We start from the raw sequence: 21509 nt of genomic DNA on the forward strand, positions 1-21509 counted from the left end.
TTCCTTATCTATTTATCTGCCTCTCTACTTCTATGGATGTATGTACAGTATCTAGCATTCTTTTTAAGATTTTCTTTTGCATTTTTTTGTGTTTGATAACAGACAGGAAACAAGGGGAGAGAAGGGGGTGTGTGACAGGCAACAAAGGTCGCCGGCTAAAGTCCTGTCTTGTACTCTTTTCCATTTGCCATTTCCTCTGTTCTTTTTTTCTTCCTTCTCCTTCTCACTGTGACATTTGCTTGTATTTCCACATCTCCTCTGTCTTGTTCTCTCTTGCCTCTCTTAAAAATGACCATCTTTCTTACCATTTCTGCTGAAAGCCAGTGTTGTCAGAGGTGGCAGGATGGCATCCACAACCTTCAAGAGACATAAATAGACAAGAAAAATAAACAACTACACTGTATTGGTCCTCTAGTAAAGCAAAAATATGGCAGAATCATTTACAGTCAGGTGTTATATACAGTTAGTATAATTCTTCAGTGCCATGGACATGAAACAACTAAGGTCAAAATAGGCTGAAATTCTCTGGCAGTAGAAAATTAACTTGTAGTAAATGTACCAGCACAACTACTACCAATGTGCTTTTATGTAAAAGTTCATATTCAATCTCACTGTTGAACATAAACAGTATAAATATTATCAGTGGTTCAATTTGGTCCCATGTTCTCTCCTTTGAGGGAAAAAATATATCAATAAAAGCAATTTCTGCCTTTTCTCTAAAAATCTACTTAATATACAGCAAATCTGAAAACAGGATATATTTTTACATTAAAGTGAATAGAAGACACTGTAGTATATTAATTCAGTGGGCATCAACCACACAGACCACTGTCACACAGGATCAAATTACTATGGAAATGCACTGTTGAATGCTCTCTTTGATCACACACACACACACAAATGTACTTCCACTACTGTCAAAGCCCTTATTTAGGCATGAATCTGTATTGCATGAATTTGCATGATTACTAATATTACCATAGAAACAACACTAATGCTGAGTGAGTGTGTGTGAGGTCATTACATTGAAAGCCAGAGAAAGGAAACTACAAAGGATGTTGTCCACCACTTAATGGTGTGTGTATTAATATCACAACCATCAAAAGACTGGATAGCGCCTGTGTGGCGAGAAAGGCTTGGCACAATTTCTCTGAACTGTGAACTATGGGTGACATGTCCCTTCACTGTCTGAAATCCTTTCTTGTCCCCATTTTCAGTTTTTGCCCTCTTACCTAGTTACCCTGCAGCCTATTGGACAAGCTGTGCAAAAATACAGTTCTTCCTGTCATCACTATTGTAACTAACCAATTTCCCTGACTTTGCTTTAGAGCGATAAAAAAAAAAATAGTAATATATATATTAAGCTGTTTTGGGTTGCATATGCATTTATTTGGCCTCCTTGTACTATTTGCAAATCACAAGGAAAAGCTGGTCTTCGACTTCTGTTTCCTTCAGTAAAGAAACAAACAAACCTCATGTGTACATTGTTGATTAGGCATAGGCAGTGCACAAAACAGCTTTTTTCCCCAATATACCTGCTGTGCTGAAGCTACTGTATATCATTAATTCTACAACAAATATTCTATTGTTGCATGCAGCATGCAGCTCCTGGATAATGACATGCTCAATATATCTTTGTCTTACTAGAAGACTGAATTGTCACTGCAGTAGACCCAGTTAAAAAGAGGCTGGTGGTTTTCTCTATTCCACCAAGTGAGAAATCAACTTTAATAATCAATCATTCTTTGTTAACTCAATTTGATATTGTTTAATAGTGATGTAAGTGCAACCACCAGTTTGCTTTTTCAGGAAACTAATTTATTGTTAGTCAGTGTCTGGTGTTGTATGTATTTTTTTGAGAAATTACTATGTGTTTTGTTTATTCTTTGCAAATAAAAAGTGCAAAATAAAAGAAACACTGAATTTCAATATACAACCCAAACATAACCCAAAAAGCAATGAAACAACCATTGTGGCTGAATGCACATTTAGATTTAACATCCTGCTTAGTGTCTGACATGAATTTTAATTTGTATTTGTTTACAGATATTAATTCAGATTTTAAAGGTCTGTGTATCCTGTGAAGTGTTTTAACTGTTTTTCCATATCGCAGTTCAATGATACACTGAATCAACTGGGAGTGAATTAATCCCCATAACTACTTGGTTGAACAGGTAATGCTTACATAGGTGAAATGTTTAACTTTCAGATGGCTAAAGAACAAATTTAACCTTTTCCATAGTGGATGCAAAACTCACGGCAAACTCTACTTTGTGATAAGGATACAGAGACGTAAACTACTCAAACATGACTGTGTGTCCTTGTCCAGTGGGGAATAAAAGTTCATCTGAGCTGGCTGGTGGTAATTAAAGTGTCTTCCTGTGTTATTGACTATCAGTAGCAGCAAGCCTCCTCTTTGCTTCTTTCCTCAATTCCTCATCTCTTTTCTTTTTTCCCCTCTATCCTGTCTGCTTCCTGCTGCTCTCCACTTCCATATGTCAATAGTCATTAAACACAATCTCGTCTCATCCCGTGCACATACACGAACGTACACTGACACAGAAACACACACAGATCTGATGAGGTTCTGTTGGTTCAATAGTTGATTAGTGTCTTGCCTAATAGTGCACAAGTTGACCCCCTGTCCTCTAACAACTAACAGACAAGTCTAGTATACAAGAAGACAAACAATAAATATAAATACGGGGGGCACTATATGAAATGAGATGTTCATGGAGACACTTAAACATACATCTGACAATTTATGGCCCTTAATTGTTCTCTGCAAGCTTTCTATCACAGCAAATAAACACATGTATCACTTGTGCTTTTCTAAATGAGTAAACAGTAAAAAGTTAAAAATCTGACAGTCTGAAGAGTAACAGAATATCAGGATGATGACAGGCTGTCAGTCCCGTCAGAGGTAATGCACTGACATTTGTTGAATATCACAAGATACCTGTCCTATATTTCTTTACTACACTCTCAGAAGACAGTCAGTCAGTTAGGCAGGCAGACAGACACACAGACAGACACACAGACAGACAGACAGACAGACAGACAACAGACCGGTAGTCAGTCAGACACCGAAACAGACAGACACAAAAACAAGTAGCCAGTGCTGTATCAGGTAGACAATGAGTCAGACAGGAAGTCAGTTGCATATTTGCTTGCATGCATACTTACAGCACTATGATGTGGAGCGGTGAGAGCATGGTGCTGACTCAGGACTTCCACAATGGACAGAGATGTCCTAATCAACTCCTCACACACTGTTGCACCTAACAGGGAATCAAATATCATTCAGCCCTACTGAATCGTCTCCTCAATAAAAGTGGAGGACGGGGGCGCCCTGTTAGCTCAGTGGGTAGAGCTGGCGACCCATGTACCGAGGCTGAGTCCTTGCTGCAGCAGCCCAGGGTTCGAATCAGACCTGCGGCCCTTTGCTGCGTGTCATCCCTTCTCTCTCTCTGCCCCCCTTTCCTGTCTGTCTTCAGCTATCCTATCAAATAAAGGCAATAAAAGCCAAAAAAAAAAAAAAAAAGTGGAGGATGACCTACAGACTGACCAGTAGCTGAACTCTGCACTGACGGCTGAGTGTATTCCATTTGTGAGCTAGAAACTGGAGTATGGTTGATATTATTGCCGTTGGGCAAGGCACTAAACCCCTCCAGCTTCTCCAGATGCAGTGCACTGTGGTTGACCCTGCACTCTGTACCTTGCCTTGAGCACAAGCATCTTAAATGCCACATCTGCCTGTCTGAGGCTGCATGTATCTGCCTCCTTAACTTTCACATATTAACACTAATATTTACATTTTTGTAATCCAAATCCAATTTTTTAATCCTAATGATCCAAAGGTTACTTGTGAGAGCAGCCTTCACAGCCAAACTTTATATGCTAAAAAATATGACACTGTTCCAACTACATAACACTTCATTCATTACTTGAAGTTTTTATTCAACAGTGTATAGAAGAAAAACACAATCTGAACCATTTTCGCAATTGAGACAGTAACTCACCCAGAGCACTGGCCAGATTTGTTTCATTGGACTCTATAGAGGTGATATAGTTCTGTAAGAAACAGAGAGAGTAAAATTACATCTAATCGATCAGCATAGCGTGTACTGTCATTAATGAGGGTTGTTTTCATTTTGTGTTGTGGTTCCCAGATTTCTTCCTACCTAAATATTAATGGTGTACCATGCATATCAGTTCTGTGTTTTATGTAATCCTAAATGTCTTAATTGCCTAGACTTGTTGGAATATGAATATATATTTTAACTTGTCACATGAATTGGAATTCAAAATGTTAAAGCATCCTAGTTTTAACAGTGTTCTTTTTTTGCCTTCAGTTTGTAAAACCATCGCTCTACTGAAGAGACAGATAAAGAGTCCTTATGACTGCTGGTAATACAGTATTACCAAACACTTACCAGCAGCAATCCAATTTGAGCTAGAAACTCTTCAGTTACAATTTGAGACCTAAAAACCTGTAAGATGAGAGAGGGTCAGTCACACAGACAAACAAGGAAGGGGTGATGGGACAACTAAGGGGAAAAGGGAAGGTGAAGAGCAAAAGTATGTATAACATTATTTATCTTGCTGGATCTTTATACACAAACTAAAATGTAGTGTCACAGCACCTTATATAACTAGGTGTATGTATCTGGCCCTAACCTTAATTAAGTACATTATAACATATCCTGTTACAGGCCCACAACGACAGTTCAAAAATATGGATAATTAGATAATTTATCTTTTGATGTTGAATGGCCAATACTGTGTTGAACAATGAGGATGGGTACTGGTAATTTATGAGGAAAATCTATGTGGACCATACAGGCAATAATGCTAGAAAATTAAAGCATAAATGTGTAAGATATGGCCAGAATTTTAGTTCATGAATGTTTATTTTGGGTTTATACTGTTGTAGTTAGTGGGTTCAGCGGTTCATAGTAATAGCAGTTAATGCAAATTAACACAAATGATTCCACAGTCATATTGTAACCACTTGGCATTACTATTTTGAGATTAGGTGTGGTTGGAAAGTTATACACTTTCTGAGGACATATCAAGGTTTATTACATGTCTAACTGTAAACAATCTTGAACAGTACCATAACATTGAGGGTGGGAGGAGGTTTTTTTGGAGCATGTGGCCAGGTATTCCACATGGCACCTTTAAAATCAAACAATGACGAAAACTCCTTTTGGTCCACGTTACCTGTGATGAAAGAAGTTCAAGTAGTACAGACATTGTAGGCAAAGTGTGTTTAAGCTGTCTGCTCTGAGCTGTAGATGGGTGTCTCCTCCCGATCACACCTCGTAATGCACATAAGACTTCCTCTGGGGAAGGGAGAGGAGAGGACACGAGGAGATGAGAAGGGATGAGAGAAGAACCAAAGTACCTTATTATCACAACTTTTTACATACTGTCAAAATGTAAAACAAAGAGAAAAGCACAAAAAACTATTACAGTATTTATTTTACTTGACCATACAAATATTATATGGATATGGATATTTTGGTGGGGTTTTTTTTGTTTACCATATCTGGCAAAAAAATTATCTTAAATCATAAATTTGCTGTTGTTGTACCCAGAATCAGTGGTGCAGTGCTACTCAGATACATGATCACTAAGTCCAGACACTGAGACAGGTATCCTGACTGGCTGGGGTTCTCTCTGAGGGGAGTGGCTTTGCGCAGGTCTCTCTCCATGTACATCACAAGTCTAGACAGAAAGAGACACACATGCTTTACATGTCACAGAATGTATTTAACATTACAGATTAACACATAGACATTAATATTTCAAGGATGCTGATTTTTTTTTCACTCTGACTGCTTTTAGTGTTTTATGCTTTCATGTATTCTACTGCTCTGCTCAATGTGAGTTGTTCAGAAGTTTCAACTTAATAAATAACATGTAAATGATGAAATAAAGCAGATACATCAACAATATGATTCTTGTCAATAGGCTATAAAATTTTGACAGGATGCATAAAAAGAAGGGGCATGGAGATTGGCTGGGAGAGAGACAGACAGACAGAATATTTTTATTCTTGTCAGACTTGTATTGAACAGTAATCAATAATATTTTATTCATAAATTCAGAGCAGAGCAGAAAGGTCACCACTGCTAACTGATATTCATTACTGACACACAAACACGCCCACACATGTGTGCACAAGTACACACAAGAACAAACGGCATGAATGCAGATACATGCAGAGAGATTCAGAGAGGTCATATTAGTTAACAAAAATATTGATTTTAAGCCTAAGAGTGGCAATGGTGCGAGGGGCAGTGGGGGATTACTAATTCAGTATTTTTCCTCATAATGCTGCATAAAAGATTAGCAGCCAGGGTTTGCAGTTATATCGAATGCAACACAACTACTGTTAGTATATTAGGGGTCCAATGCATTTCAGAGGACCATGTGTGTTTTTTCGTGCTTTTGTTTGTCTGTGTGTGTGAAGACATGTGTTTGTGTATGTTTGAAGAGGGATACTCATTATTAACTCATCTGAGCTTTGCATGTGTCCTTTCCTATTCTCAGAGAATACACGCACGCACGCACGCACGCACGCACGCACGCACGCACGCACGCACGCACGCACACACACACACCAGTCACAGTTGTTGTGGTGTAGGGTACAAGGTTACACCATACCTAAGGCGTTCATTCGACGCAGAAGTATAAATCAAGCTTAAGTAAGATTTAACCGTTGTTGCTGCAGCTTGCGTTTTCTTGTCAATCAAGGTGAGAGTGATAGCAGGTTCATTACCGAATGTGTTTGAATTTTGGTGTCGGGGTGGCCCTTTAGTTTACATTTGGTTCAAGAATCTTCAACAACACAACAGTCAACATTATCTGATGACTTGAATATAATGCAAAATGTAATGCAAAATGCTTTCAGTATATCTTTCCATCTATTGTACATGCATGTCTGTCTGGCTAGTTATTTGTCTGTCTGTATCTCTAACCAGTTCTATGCCAGCTTGTTGTCTGTTTGCCTATTTGTCTCCCAGCTAGGCTTCAGCCTGTGTGTTCCTCTGTTAGTCTTGCAGCCATTTTTTCCTGATTGCTAAATAAAGAAAGACAAACTTGCCACCTCTCTGTCAGTCACTGTGGGAGACTCACAAAGTACTCACACACAACTGACCTACAAGTGGCCCGCTCTGTGTGTGTGTGTGTGTGTTGTGTGTGTGTGTGTGTGTGTGTGTGTGTGTGTGAGACTGCCTCTGTTGAAAGCCATCACACTCCACTCCCAATGGCAATCTTGACACTTCCTCAGTGAGGCCTGTGCAAGTTTATCACATACAGACAAAAACACGCACATAGGAGCACACACATTTTCACGCCACTGAGGAGCTAATTAAACACAACGTGCCTGGGTGAGAGCAGGACTGAGGGAAAGACGTGTGTCTGTGTGTGTGGTTGAGTCATGCAGAGTGCTCGGTGGGAGAGAGACAGGCAGGTCAAGTCTGACAGCTCTAACACAGTGAAAAGAGGGAAAGCAAGTAAGAGGAGAGAGACAGGGAGGACAGACGGGCAGAGAAAAAGAGCTGAAGAGAAAGTGAGGAAAAAAAATGGCTTCATTTTGTTTTGGAGTCACGTGTATAAGCCACATATTCAGACGTTCAGGAATGATGATAATTCTCATATCTAAATATAAGAAAGCAAAGTCATTATAACAAGAGACCCAGCATATGATGCAGGAAATGAGGTAATCCTGCTGCTTCATATCCATTTCCTGCTGCCGGCTATGTCTGTGTCTCAGTTCTATGGGACATAAACATACTATGATTTGCATACTATTTTCTACTATTTTTATGTGTTTAAGCAGTTAGTGTAGAAGAAAGTAATGTAGACATGCACTGACAGATATGACCATCAAACTACACCTTTGAAATGCTACTGCCAATTTAAAATTTGGAAACAAAATGTTTTTCCAAAGTTACTTCCTTTTTGTTTTCCACAATATTGCTGGATCTGTCCACAACCAATTTGTTTTAATTATGTCCAGCAGAGAATAGCTTTATTTCCTTCACTCCAAAGTGTATTTATTATGCATAATAATCTTCGAGGATACTTAGTTTTGCCAGACTGTAAGTGTGAACCCACTACATAATCAAAACCCAATTAGCATTGTATGATGGAATTGGGACACAGCTTATAATTTAAATGTCCTTATAATAATGTAAAACAATTAAAAACATTTAATGACTTGTATTACTGCTGACATAAAAAAGCTAATCAGCAGCTGCCAAGGAGAAGTTTTGTGATTATATCTGTCAAAAGGTAATAAAGTTGTATATTGGGATTGGCACTTTATTTTTGGTGAGTAAAAATAATTATTAGGAAAAGTAAATAATTGGTTGTTAACTAACTAAACTTAACCTTAGTTTTTTATGGAAAAGTTAATCTGGCAGTTACTTCAGACATGTCAGAGAGCGATAGCTGCGAATAAAAAAAAAAAAGTCTCAGACTGAGAGAGAAAAGAGAGAAAGGGTAAAAAAATAAAACAAACATGGTAAGAAAAAAAGAGAGTGAGTGAGAGAGAGAAGAGACAACATGGCAACATGGAGGGAGATAGTTATAAGCATCCATATGTCAGTAATCTAGGGCATCTTTTTGAAACTGAAATACCAACTGGTCATACATTACCAGGGGAACTGGCTGCGTATGCATATGCATCTGATCAAGTGGGCTAATGCACATTCACAGCTGCATTGCGAGTTAGTGTGGGGTGAAACACAGGACAACCAGCTAATGAACCATTTGAAGTTCCAGTGAAGTTACAACACACAGCAGCACAAACTGAATGTCCAGGGTACATACATTTATATTATCATTCCCACGGCTGCTGTGCTAGTTAACGCAAAGGTTATGCAGAGTACGACTGCCTTGCCAACAACCTCAGGCAGCATTTTTATGGAGAAAGTCTCCCTTTTAAATGCAGTCTGCTTTAAATAACAGATAACTGTGTTGAAAAGCAATCTCTGTGTGCTTCTAACAGAATGTGAAACCTCTGTTTCAAGATAAATCACTCATAAAAGCATGCATGGCCCAATTTGTTTGTTTAATAATCTAATAAATATTTAACTCAGTTTGTTGTATAACTCGTCCACACTAAGTCAGTTACATGTGGAAATTAAGCTTTTTCTCTGTCCACATTAAGCTGCTATTTTTCAACACCCAAAACAAAAGCTATTCTAAATTTTCAGACATGCTCAGCTGCTTTGTGGCAGTACAGTGAAAAGATCAACTGTCTATAGGCTGTAACAACCTGAAAACGGTAGTGTGGACACAAGTCACGTTCGCAAATAAACAATGTTTTCAGATTTAGTAAATTACTGCGGATGTAGAGTGTGTGCAACTGCACAACACAAAATGAAAAGCTCTTAAACTGACAGGAGTGAGCCATCTTCCCTCTCCAGCGATCAATAAGACACACAAGCCTTCTGGAACGACTCTTGGACCGAAAGGACTGCTTGGCTGGAAATTGTATCTTATACACAAATTAACTATGTAAATTTGTGTAGACGTGGTAGTTAGTACAAATGCCAATTTCTTTCAAATTAATAATATCACAAAAACAAAAACATGGAGCACAATTTTGGATTTGCTCAACCGCACTGTATACTGAAGAGGGAATTCAGTTTTAGCTATGGTGTGGCTGGGTAAGAGAACACAGTCTGAAAGCTACAGCTAAATAATTAAAGGGGAATCCCACCCTGAAATGGAATTCACAAATGCTATTTGTTTGTTCTCTGACAGTTCAGTCTATATGTGAACATGGGCAACTACATTCCACAGAAACTAATTAGCCAGGGGTCTGACAGACTGAGTGAAGTTATGAGTAAGCTTCAATGGTCCAAGCCTCAGTAGAGTCAGCCAGTAGGAGGGCGCACAAGGTATACTATGTAGTAAGATAACTGTTACAGACACAAATCCCTCTCAGGCAGGACCCACATGTTATAACTGCATTACACTACAGTTAAAAAGAGTGTGACTCTTTAATCAAAAAAAAATAATTATAGTTGAGACTTGCAGCCTCCTCCATACTAAACAGGATAGATCATCAATTCCAGAGCTGCATAGATTATTACTTTCTACAAAAGAACAACCAAATCTCAATGTTTGCTTTCATAATGCATTAAAATACTGTTTATGAAGACCTTCAAATATCCACTTGATATATGAGATGGTTAAATTTTAATACAACTAACTTGGTCACAGTAAGTCACCAAAGGTTAGCTACATTCTGGTTGTTGTTCTGTTAGTCATATAAAACAAATGTGGGTATAATAATCTGTGCACCCAGCGTGTGCATGCTTGTGGTGAGTGTGTATTTACCTGTGTTGACAGCAGTAAAGCAGTGTGTGCGTGTTGTCCTGTATTAGCAGCAGTAGTAGTAGTAAGGCTTTGGCTCTTGTTACTGTAGATGGACTCTCTAGACAGCGCAGCACCTTCAACACCAAATCCTACAAGACACAAACACACAAATAAAATAAAGTGAAAGTCTTCCTGACTGGTTATGAATGTTTCTGCTGGTGTACTGTCCAAGGTACTATACTTTGCAATTCAAATACAAGTCAGCTATATGGAACAGCCTTTAAACACAGTCACCCAAATGTTTATGTGGTAACAAGTAGGTTAATTCAGAGTATAAAGAGACTTTTTTCCCCCACACGGTACATAATTCTATGTTCTGAGATTATCTTATCAAACAATATTCCTGCAACATATCAATATAATGTATTTAAATAAACAAGAAATTATTCAATTATCAATTTCCTTACGGTGTCCAGAAAAAAATTCATTCTGACACTGCTTCGGCTTACAGGCTAAAACCTAATCAGCTCAGACTCCACATTATCTCACAACATGCACACATACAACACACACACACTCGAAAACAAACTTATATGCCTACAGCTACTTTCGACATCCATTCACTCAGCATAAACTCAGCAACTGTAACTGGTTGGAGAAATTTGTGACTGGCCAAAATTCATTACAATTATCATTATCACCAACACCATACACTTCTGACGGTGTGTATGTCTGTGTGAGAGAATGTGCATGCATGTGTGTTTATGGGCTGGCAAACCAAGTTAATTAATTTCAAAGCCTACTGGTGTGTGCCTAGCTGATAAGTCCCTCCCCACTACCCATAATGCTTTGCTGAAGTAGAAGGCTGCAGCACGTTCATTCAGCCAATTAGCCCAGATACTGACACACTACAAATTAGTGTATGTGCATGCATGTGCACACACACACAGTCACTCTCGCACATGCATGCACACACACACTAACAGACAGAGTTCTGTGTAAACAAACTCTTGGACTGTCTGTCTTTGTGCCAGGGGAGAGAGGGAGAGGGGAGAGAGAAGGGGGGTGAATGCATATCAGTGTATAATTAGAGCAGAGTTGAAGTACTAAGTTTGTATTTCGGTGTTAAATTGGAAATGCTCAATGCAAATAAATTCTGTTCAGAGTCAATTACCATTGCTAGACCCCAACTTAAAAACCTTCAAATCAATTTTAGCCCCTCTGCCTTACCAAGATTAGCACTTCGCATACACACTAGATGGGCTGTCTTGTAAAAAATTAAATAAGCAATTCCTGACAAATTAGTTCATGCACAGTTCATGAACTGTACGGAAGAAAGAGCAACAGAGAGACAGACTGACCGAGAGAGAGACAGATACAGAGACATTGAGAGAGAGAGAGAGAGAGAGAGAGAGAGAGAGAGAGAGAGAGAGAGAGAGAGAGAGAGAGAGAGAGAGAGAGGAAGCACCAAGTAAAAAATTTGAGAATTGAAAGATTGAGAAGAGTTTCCTTTGTTCCTCATGTTGTTGTGTTTTCATCCCTCAGTCCTTGTGTAAAAACCTCCCCATTAGTGACATTCCCTTAAAAATGTCTCTAAAAATCAAACCCTACCCAGTGTTGATTTTACCACCTAAATCTTCTGTAGAATTTCTCTGTGGCAATATCAAGACATGCTATATAAAACAACATTGTTGCTTATGTTGGGTGTCTCTCTGTATTTGTGTTTGACATTTTGTAATATATTCTTACGCAGGTATACATTAGAGTATACATGTACCCTGTTCTGTGTGATGCGGTGTGTTTGGATGCGTGAGTTGAGTAGGGCAGTGGCCATAGCTGTGAGCAGATGCTGCTGGACCCTGGCTCCCACTCCACCCACTCCCTCCAAGATAGCCACAGGGCCACAGGTGTCAATCACTGACAAAAAGACTGCTGGCACCACCCGGGTTAGTCTAGAAAGAGACTGGAGACACAGAGACAGACATATAAACATACATGCGCACATGGAGGTAACAAATGTCATTCATGGATTGTGTTCCCATTCCCTTGTAATGTCATGTTTCACATGAAGTTCCTCGTGTTAAGCTGTTAGTGCCTAAAATAAGGAGCAAGTGCTCAATGGTACATAACACGGAGTGACAAATAACTTTCCACACACATATGATTCAGTATATCAAATGCTACATACGGGTTCAGTTAATATATGTACATGTAGCCCATATAGATATTTGGTAGGTAAAGCAACAAATAATTTGTTGTCATTTACCATTAGAAGGTCATAATCATTTTCATTATTTTTCGGTTAGCCAGGGGAGTCTAAATGTATAATAATTTTTCATCTGTAATCACAAAATACAAACAGTTCAAACAGTCAAGCATCTTTGCCTGCTTTTATCTTCAGTTTCAAATAAATATGTATAACTTCATAACATCAGCTTTCCTTTTCAATATCAAATACTAGACTTAACCGCAATGTTTTGATTGTCTGTGTGTGGTTTAGGTTATACAGAGATGTTAGTTCATGTATCTGTACACAATCACACATATATGACTGTGTGTTTGAGTGTGCGTTGTCATGCATGTGAACTTACAGAGATGGCTGTGACTCTAACAGCCTCCACAGTGGAGTGAGTGAACAGGTACCACAGGGCGGAGCCCATCTCTGTGGTAACCAGGTGGTGGGAGGGGCCAGAGACAGTGGTGGAGATGTTCTCTATGGCTTTTGCAGCCATGTGATGAACTATAGAATCATCCTGTAAGACATACACAACCATTTTTAATCATTTATATTCAATTTGAAACAATGATCAACCAGGTCATTTTTATTTATTACTATTTTAGCAAGCTTTTTGGCTTAAATGGACGGAGAGTTAAAAAGAGACAGGAAAATGGGGGGAGAGAAAGAAGAGAGAGGAGATGACACGCAGCAAAGGGCCGCAAACTGGAACTTACCCTGGGCCACTGCAGTAAGACACAGCTCTACCAGGTGAGCTACCAGGGCACCCCATCAACCAGGGAATTTTAGTATACAGTTTTATACAGTATTTAAGTATACAGTATACTATTTATAAACTGAAATTGATTTACAACAAGAGATCTGGCAAAACCAATAAAACATTCTCAGTAGCAGAGAAGACAGATCATCTCATACCACAGTAAATGAACCATTTGTTGTGTTTCACCTCAGTAAATACTAGATATATTAATAGCATAGTCCATTACGTAAAAAACATTACAGCAAGAAACTTTCGCCTAAAAAAAAATATTCAAACTATTTGACAATTGATTATCTAGTTTTCATGGTTTGACCCAAGACAAATTATGATAAAATCCCTGCAAGAGGATTAGGGACCATGAGTTAGTTGGTCATGTCCCCAAAGACTCTCCATAGTATAGTCAACATGTATAGAGACAATACAGATGAAAGAAGATAATGTTGTTCCACAGAATGCGCTTAAAAACCTTGTGTCCACCCACAGAGCCAGTACAAATATGTAACATTAGAACAGCCAAGTGGTGGATGTCTTCTATTTGTACCAATATATGTTTTATTGTTTTTTTCTTGTATAGAATATAATGCCATTGTGAGCAACACATTTACCGGTTCATTGTCAAGTTACAAACTCAAAACTCGATTACTGAAAAATGTCATACACCAAAAGGCAGAAATGAACAAAGAACTAATCCAATCACAAACTGACAATTAGATTAGCTCTCAACATCACCTCAATATAAAAAGTAAAGAGGCTGCACATGTGTATGTGTGTGTCTGTATGAGCTGGTGTGCAAGTGTTTGTGTGTGTATGCTTATGTGTATACTGTATGTGCCCACACACCTTTGCCTCAATAGAGAATAGTTGCTTGTGTTCAGACAATGGGGCCACACTAATGAAATCTCTGTGGCTGAGGAAATGAGTTTTTCCAGGAGAGTCATTGTGGAGAAAGACAGGAAGTAGAACAGAAGCAATTGCCTCTGTCAGGTTATTATTGTGTTTCACTGTGTTACATCACTTAGACTCTACTCTCCCTAGATATTAGATACAATAGAGCCTATTCATAAAACACAGTTAACTGTATTTTGTGGTAAAGGTTCACAATAACAGTTGAAACATTAATTTTCACCATGGCAATTTATCATGGTAATTCTGAAAATTGGTGCAGGTGACACAATTACATAATTACACTACTTGATTGTTGCATATTTCACACGCACCTTGCACTGTCCACAATTGTACGCAACACAAACATTTGAGAAAGAATTAAGACAAAGTCTACGAATTACAGTGATACTGACTTGAAAATCTGCCTTTTTAACAGAAAATTCACTCCCTATAAACTTGAAAACTGTCTGCAGCTGTGGTCAGCTCATGTCATCTACAGTGGACCCACATGCTGACAAATTTACAAATAATCCACTTTTCTGCTGCCCATCTGTGTGCTAAGTAGGCTTCAAACTGTAATAGTTTTGGCAAAATATGGCAAAATAAACTGCTTATGTTTTGTGTAATCCACCTCCTCAAAATGTCTAACACTCTTGCAATATCCTCAGTACATGGATGGACAGCAGATGAAGATTATGTGGATTGGGCTGCAGGAATGGTTTGAAAAGTTTATATAAACATTTAGATACACTTCTACCATGGAAATTTGTCACCATAGGAACCTACTATAATAGATATGAATAATGAATTCAAATTGCTCTTCAAATAGAAAGAGCAGATTGTCAGTTTTAATCATATACGCCACATTTTCAATTTCATAAAAAGATTCACCTCAATCCTTTCTTTCTTCACATATTCACTATGCAATAACAGGAAAATAATTCCCCTGCAGAAACTTTATATCCAAAACAAAGTGAACATTTTAGAATTGAGAATAATCTCGATTCTCTCATGAAGGCATGGATGTACAGTACCACTGACATTTGACAATGCATCAATGGTCAGGCTGTGATCAACGGTTATTTAACATTTTATAAAAATTAAAGACACATGCTACTCAACCACATGGGAACTCCAATCATAACTGATAGCTTAAATAGCCTATCTATTAATCCAATATAGGACATCACATTGTGTATTCAACACCAAGGGACTACATAGCACATTGGCATAATGAATCCTCTGGCACCCCTCCGGGAACAAGTAGAATGGTCTGTTCCAGCAGTCCCTAGGCCGTGCGGGCCAGCTCACTAATGAGCCCACGGGGGAGCACCCACTGTCTCTGTGTTTAATAGACTGTAGCCCTGCCAGGAACTACACAGAGAAAAAGAAGGGGGGGCTGAAAGAAAGAGAGAGATGGAGTGAGAGAGATATCCTTACATGTGGTGAGAAACAAGTAGCTCATGCAAGAAACTCCATCATTATGATGCAGACAGAGAAATGGAGTAGACAGAGGAAAGAGTTATTCTCATTATAATTTCTCCCAGTATGAGAAATAAGTTCATCCAAGTAACACACTCATTATATTATACTCATTGTCCTACTTAAACCTCACCTCTCCAGAAAGTCAATCTCTAAAGATTCATTTTTTTTGTAGTGGCTTTCCCAATAACTTGGCTACAAGGTCATCTAGGATTTTTTTTGTGTGACGTGTGAGACTTTCCCAAATTTGAATATAAATGATTAGAGATCTGTGATTCTGACACAGCTGAAATTATACCATCACAATATGATGGTATAATTTTATAATACAAAGTTTTTCTCACAATACCACAACTTCTTACAAGCTGAGAGTCTGTCCAGTGTACATAAACATATGTAATATGTTATTTAATAGTTTTAGAGAAAGACTAATGCTGTGTATGCTAACGTACTGCATACTGCTTACTAAATGAATGATTAAGTATGCCATTACCAGTGGACTGTTCACACAGAGGTGTACTCAAGCAATACGTCCTCTCTGCATCACAGGACTGTATTGATGACAGCATTACAGATTGGAGAGATTGTTGAATGAAAATTGTATATCAAAATTACCTCTTCCACTCACTGTTTCCACGGTTATTTTAAGGCAAATTAAAATGATTAAATATTTAAGTGTAAAATACTTTTTCTACAGTACATTACATTTGTGAGCTCCTGCATTTTTCTGCTCAACTGCACCTTAACATCCTGTTTCCTGAGTAGCTCATGCTTCACGGTCACTTGCCATCATTCTTGATTATTTTTTCTAACCATGCCTCTTACAAGCCACAGTGTGGTGCCTGAAGAGACATGGTGCAGTTGAGTGTGTTCAGTAAGCTCATGGCGCATACTTAGAAATTGTTGCTATGCATCCGGGCATTTCCTGCATACACAAAATTCACATACTATGCACTTGGAACGCACTACATTTAGGTTAGGTATGCGATTCTGAACAAAGTGTAACAGTCTACAACTATGCTGGCTATTCTGTGAGGATGTACTAAATACTAATGACAGCATGCTAACATTCGCACAATGACAAGGCATGTTAACTTTATGTCACCCTGTTAGCATGCAATCAAGCTAAACATACTAATGTCATAGCAGTTCTATCATTATAGTTGTAATTGAGAGCATTAATAACAAGTGCATTCCATTTAGGTAAGCCAGTTCCAGGGTCCTGTTATCATGCATACTGGCTCACTAGCATGGCTTATTGAGGCACTTAATGGAACTGAGTCATCATTACCCAACGATGTTTGACCTGTGCTTTTCCTGCTATTCAAAATGGCTGTTGTAAAAATGCCCATTTGGTAATTTGCACTGAACACAAAGTACAGCTGAGCCTGAAATTCTGGCTCGCTGGTATAATATTCATCCTCTTGAATGCCATTAGACATTGAATATCTACTCCAAATTTCATCAAACAAATCAATCCATCCAATAGTTATTAAGACATTTTTACACAAAACCAAGAATGTCAACTTCATGTGTGCACTAGAGGGAAAGTCTAGGGATCAACAAAGTCATTAGGCTGGAAAAATATGTAATGGTAGGCCTCATTTTATCAAGAACTATTTAAGATATTTGTACTCAAAATCAAGTCCCTGCCTGAATTGTATAGCTAACAGGAGAGACTGCACTGCACGTCTCCTCATGCCCTCACAGTGCTCTTGTATTGCTCTTCTAGTTTGTTGATACAGTAGCATCATCTTGTCAAGTGTTTATGTGTAAATCAGACTCAGGGGGGTGAATAACTGAAATAATTATTAGGAAATTAATTTGTAAATATAGTTCAAACAATAAATTAACAGTAGAACTGTAGGAAAAAAAATTGTTAAAGGTCCAGTGTATAGGAGGATCTATTGGCAGAAATGGCATATATTCATAGGTATGTTTTCATATGTCTACAATCACCTGAATGTAGGAATATCAAATTAGCTGTTTCACCAACATGGAGTTCACCATGTTGAACCACCATAGTTCTACAAGAACCCAGAAGAGACAAACCAAAAACTGGCTCTAGATAGGGGCATTCACATTTTTTGCAAGTTTTACAGGGACCGTAGGTCCTCCTTCAAGCTTGAAAGGGGAGGGCAAAGTGAGGGAGTTGTGAAGGGGAAAAACTAAAATTCTCTCCAAGTTTCTACAAATAAAAACGGATCCATTACCTTAAAAAATTACTTGATAGTCATTGAACTGTAAGTGTTCATTAGGCATCTTGATATTTAGTTGCAGAACATCTATATTTTAGTTATCAAATTAGAAAATTTGAAATGTCTCTCACACTCAACTGCTTCTCCTACTTTGTACCTCCTCCTCAATGATTGGTACAGATTTAAAAAAATCCAATAAGGGACTAGCATTTGGTAGAATTAGAGCATGAAGTTCAGCCTTCCAGAGGTGTCATGGGCAGATCTAATTAAATGACATACCCACTCTTATACATCCTCACTTCAAACAGCCAGCCATGATCTCTGAGTAAGAACTCATTCCAACTTAAGACCATTAAAGATAGATATAATACTCTGGAAGAACATGCATTCTTTAATTTCTGGTTTCCTGTATTTGAATTTGACAATTGCTGGAAAAAACAACTTTATTTTATCTCACTGGTGTATCCAGTTTAAACAGGAATTCAATCTTTTTCTCACATTTCAACAGAACCAACTCGCTTCCTGGCAACTGAGTTAAATTAAAATTCTCCCTAATTCTGTAGCTCAGGGCAGACAGATAAGATTTACGCACTTTGAACTCCTGGCTAAAAAAAGTTGAAAAAACCTCTCTTTCTAGATGAAAAGAGTTAAAAGGCTAGGCAGATATGGAACAATAAAATCCTGTCTTCAAGTGTCAATCAGTAGATTAGTTTTATATCCAAACATGTTTGCACCTGGCCTCTCTCAAGTAGAAAGAGATACACATCACAAAAACTACATCACATGACTTGATGCAGGATTTGTGTGTATGCCTGTGTGTGCCCAAGTGCATGTGTTCACATGTCTGATGTGGTTTCCCTCTGTAATTAAAGTCCTTTAGAAGCCAGTGCACCTGGTTTTAAATGAGCCCCTATGGCAGGGATACAGACACCATCTATCAGTCTCACACAGCACATCTAACACCACTAATAGACCCACTCAAAGAGAAAGACAGACTGTCTGATTAACAGGCTAACAGACAGACAGTGAGGCGTGAAGGAAGAGGAAGAGACATGTGGACAAAACAGCAGAAAAGAGCATCAAGTAGAGAAAAACAAGAAAGAAGACAGACCAGCAGACAGACAAACCGACAAGTTCATGTAAACTAACTATACAAGCAGACAAGACACAGAGACAAACAGATAAAGACACAGAGATACAGGTAGAAAGACAGGCATACTGCCTTAACAGAGAGAAAAAGCAGTACAGAAAGACAGTCTGACATAAGAAAAAGGAGAGGCTAATATAAAAGGAAAAAGAGGAGAAACAGACAGGTAGACAAAGAGGTACACAGATGCACAGCGTTATAAGTCATCATTCTTTTTCTGTGTGTAAATGACAGCGGCACCGTCATTTTAGAAAAATGCACCAATCAATACAACACAGTAACAACACAGAATACAAACACATATAATTTCATACATGCACTCCATACGTGTGTGTGTGACACATGTGTGTGCACGCGCGCGCATGGATTGGTCATTTTATGTTAGAGACACAAGGGTAGGACCCATGACTGTCTTAGAGAGTCCCTCTCTGTTCTCCTCTCCTTTGTGGAAGATAGTGATAAATCATTAATAGGCTCACCACTACTATGTATGTGTGTGTGTGTGTGTGTGTGTGTGTATGTGTGTGCGTGTGTGTGTGTGTGTGTGTGTGTGTGTGTGTGTGTGTGTGTGTGTGTATGGGGGATTTCTGCCTTCTGCCCCTTGGCTTCCATCAATGTAATACTTTTCACACATCATCTCTGTTGCACGACCGCACGCCCACCCACCCACCAGCACGCACATGCACGCACATGCACGCACGCGCACATACACGCACGCACACACACACACACACACACACACACGCACACACACACACACACACACACACACACACACACACACACACACACACACACACACACACACACATTTTTCATCATAGGCAGCAGAAGCATCATCTTGTTCAGGCTCATAAATAATTTCCTGCAGCTCAAGTCTGGCCTGGAAACCTGCCTTTCACTCCATGCCATCCACTCCCCCTCTCCGAATACAACTCTCTCTCTTTCTCTCTCTGACTCTCTGCCATCTCCTCTCCCCCTCCCACTACACTGATCCTTCTCTCTCCTCCTCTATGTCACTCCCTGCCATCCACCACTGTCCCTCTCTCACTGCTAAAACCACCATGCTCGCCTTGGCTCTGTGCCCCCATCCCAGTCGACCCCTTCTTCTAGTACAACGCTCTCTATCCCTCTCTCCAGTGCTTTACTTGTAAATCAGGAAAACTCTCAACAGCAGTGGGGAGGGGGGGCTGGGGTGATCTAGGGGGTCAGGAAATGCATCAAAACCACACAGCCTGGAGCGTATTAGACAGGGTCTTGGCGCAGTATCTCAATGCTGTCATGCAATAAACAGTGTGTGGCACTGGATTTACATTTAGCACATTGGTAGACAATCTATTTCTCCAGACAACACTACACAAAAAATACATGACTAAATATTGGAGACACCCCTGAAGCAATAAGCCAATAATAATAAGGGATTATTATAACAAGGATACAGCTGGTCACTTCAGACGACATAGGTTCTAAGTAGTTCAAACATCAGAAATGCAAACTTTACATCCCCCACACTGCGTAGCATAAGGCCAAGTGAAAAAACCAATAGACAACCAATGATCCTTATCAACATTTTTATACTGATTGATGACTCAAATTAATACGTGTTATGTGAAGGGCATTGTCTAATTTGACGAACCTACTGACAATTCACTGATCACCCAGCAGTAGCATTTTAGCTCCTTTTAGCTCATTGTTTTGGTTTATAATCCCGTAACCCCAACCTTATCAAAACTCGTATCCAGCAGCAAGCAGCAGTTTTCAGCAAAAAAAAGGAAAAAACAAAAACAAAGATCAAGTTATCAACTAGCTGGTGAATATAGTGGAACATTTAGCAGCTGAAGAGCTGACATTTCCCTAAAAAATTGTTGGGGACAACATAGGGCTAAAAGGAGAGTGAATATTGGACAACCTGCTGGTTGTGTAAATAGCTAAATGACTGTTTATTAACACAATTAATACAACAACTTGTGACAATGTTAATGTTGTGTTTACAATTTGTTACACTGCCACAAAACTAGCAAGAACAATCTAATAATGCAGCTTTAACATTTAAATAATGGGATGTGAATGAAACTTTAATTTCATTATTAAACGGAGGATATTTTAGTTTGTGATAGAAAAGTGATATTATTCATTTGTTGCAACCACGTTGTAAGCCAGAAATGAATCACAAACCATGATAATATTAGTAACTCATGTTTGGAAAAGATTACTGCTTGCTATTTAAAATGCCATTTATAGGGGGAGACTACATTGTCAATAATAAGTTACACTAATGAAAATGAAAATAAGAACAGTAACTGCAGTGCCATTATTGCGTATACTGATGCTTTGTTGTGGCTGTACACCTGCATTTAGTCATATTCATGCTACATACACACTGTGCAGTGTAGCCATTATTTTCAAACATTTAATTACTGAAAATACTAATTTGTGGTACAAAATTGTCTTAATTGA

General features: G+C 38.7%; 1 protein-coding gene across 7 annotated transcripts in view; it reads right to left on the reverse strand.

The window, feature by feature from the left end:
- The window catches only part of ulk4 (unc-51 like kinase 4), a 76900-nt gene that overhangs the window by 32718 nt on the left and 22673 nt on the right, over window positions 1-21509 (reverse strand). For 6 of the 7 annotated variants that reach the window (XR_007885419.1, XM_051406465.1, XM_051406469.1 and 3 more), the window contains exons 20-28: window positions 12936-13097; window positions 12122-12307; window positions 10366-10493; window positions 5600-5733; window positions 5227-5348; window positions 4437-4493; window positions 4023-4074; window positions 3187-3281; window positions 306-357 (exon numbers count right to left, since the gene is read on the reverse strand). Coding sequence is in view for 6 of the 7 variants with exons in the window: in XM_051406465.1 (XP_051262425.1) it covers window positions 306-357; window positions 3187-3281; window positions 4023-4074; window positions 4437-4493; window positions 5227-5348; window positions 5600-5733; window positions 10366-10493; window positions 12122-12307; window positions 12936-13097 (988 nt within the window). In the remaining variant the exon portion in view is untranslated. The remainder of the gene's footprint in view (window positions 1-305; window positions 358-3186; window positions 3282-4022; window positions 4075-4436; window positions 4494-5226; window positions 5349-5599; window positions 5734-10365; window positions 10494-12121; window positions 12308-12935; window positions 13098-21509) is intronic. The other variant, XM_051406468.1, reaches the window with a different exon arrangement.

The sequence above is a fragment of the Dicentrarchus labrax genome, unplaced genomic scaffold (assembly GCF_905237075.1).
Source record: "Dicentrarchus labrax unplaced genomic scaffold, dlabrax2021, whole genome shotgun sequence".
Classification (NCBI taxonomy): Eukaryota; Metazoa; Chordata; class Actinopteri; family Moronidae; genus Dicentrarchus; species Dicentrarchus labrax.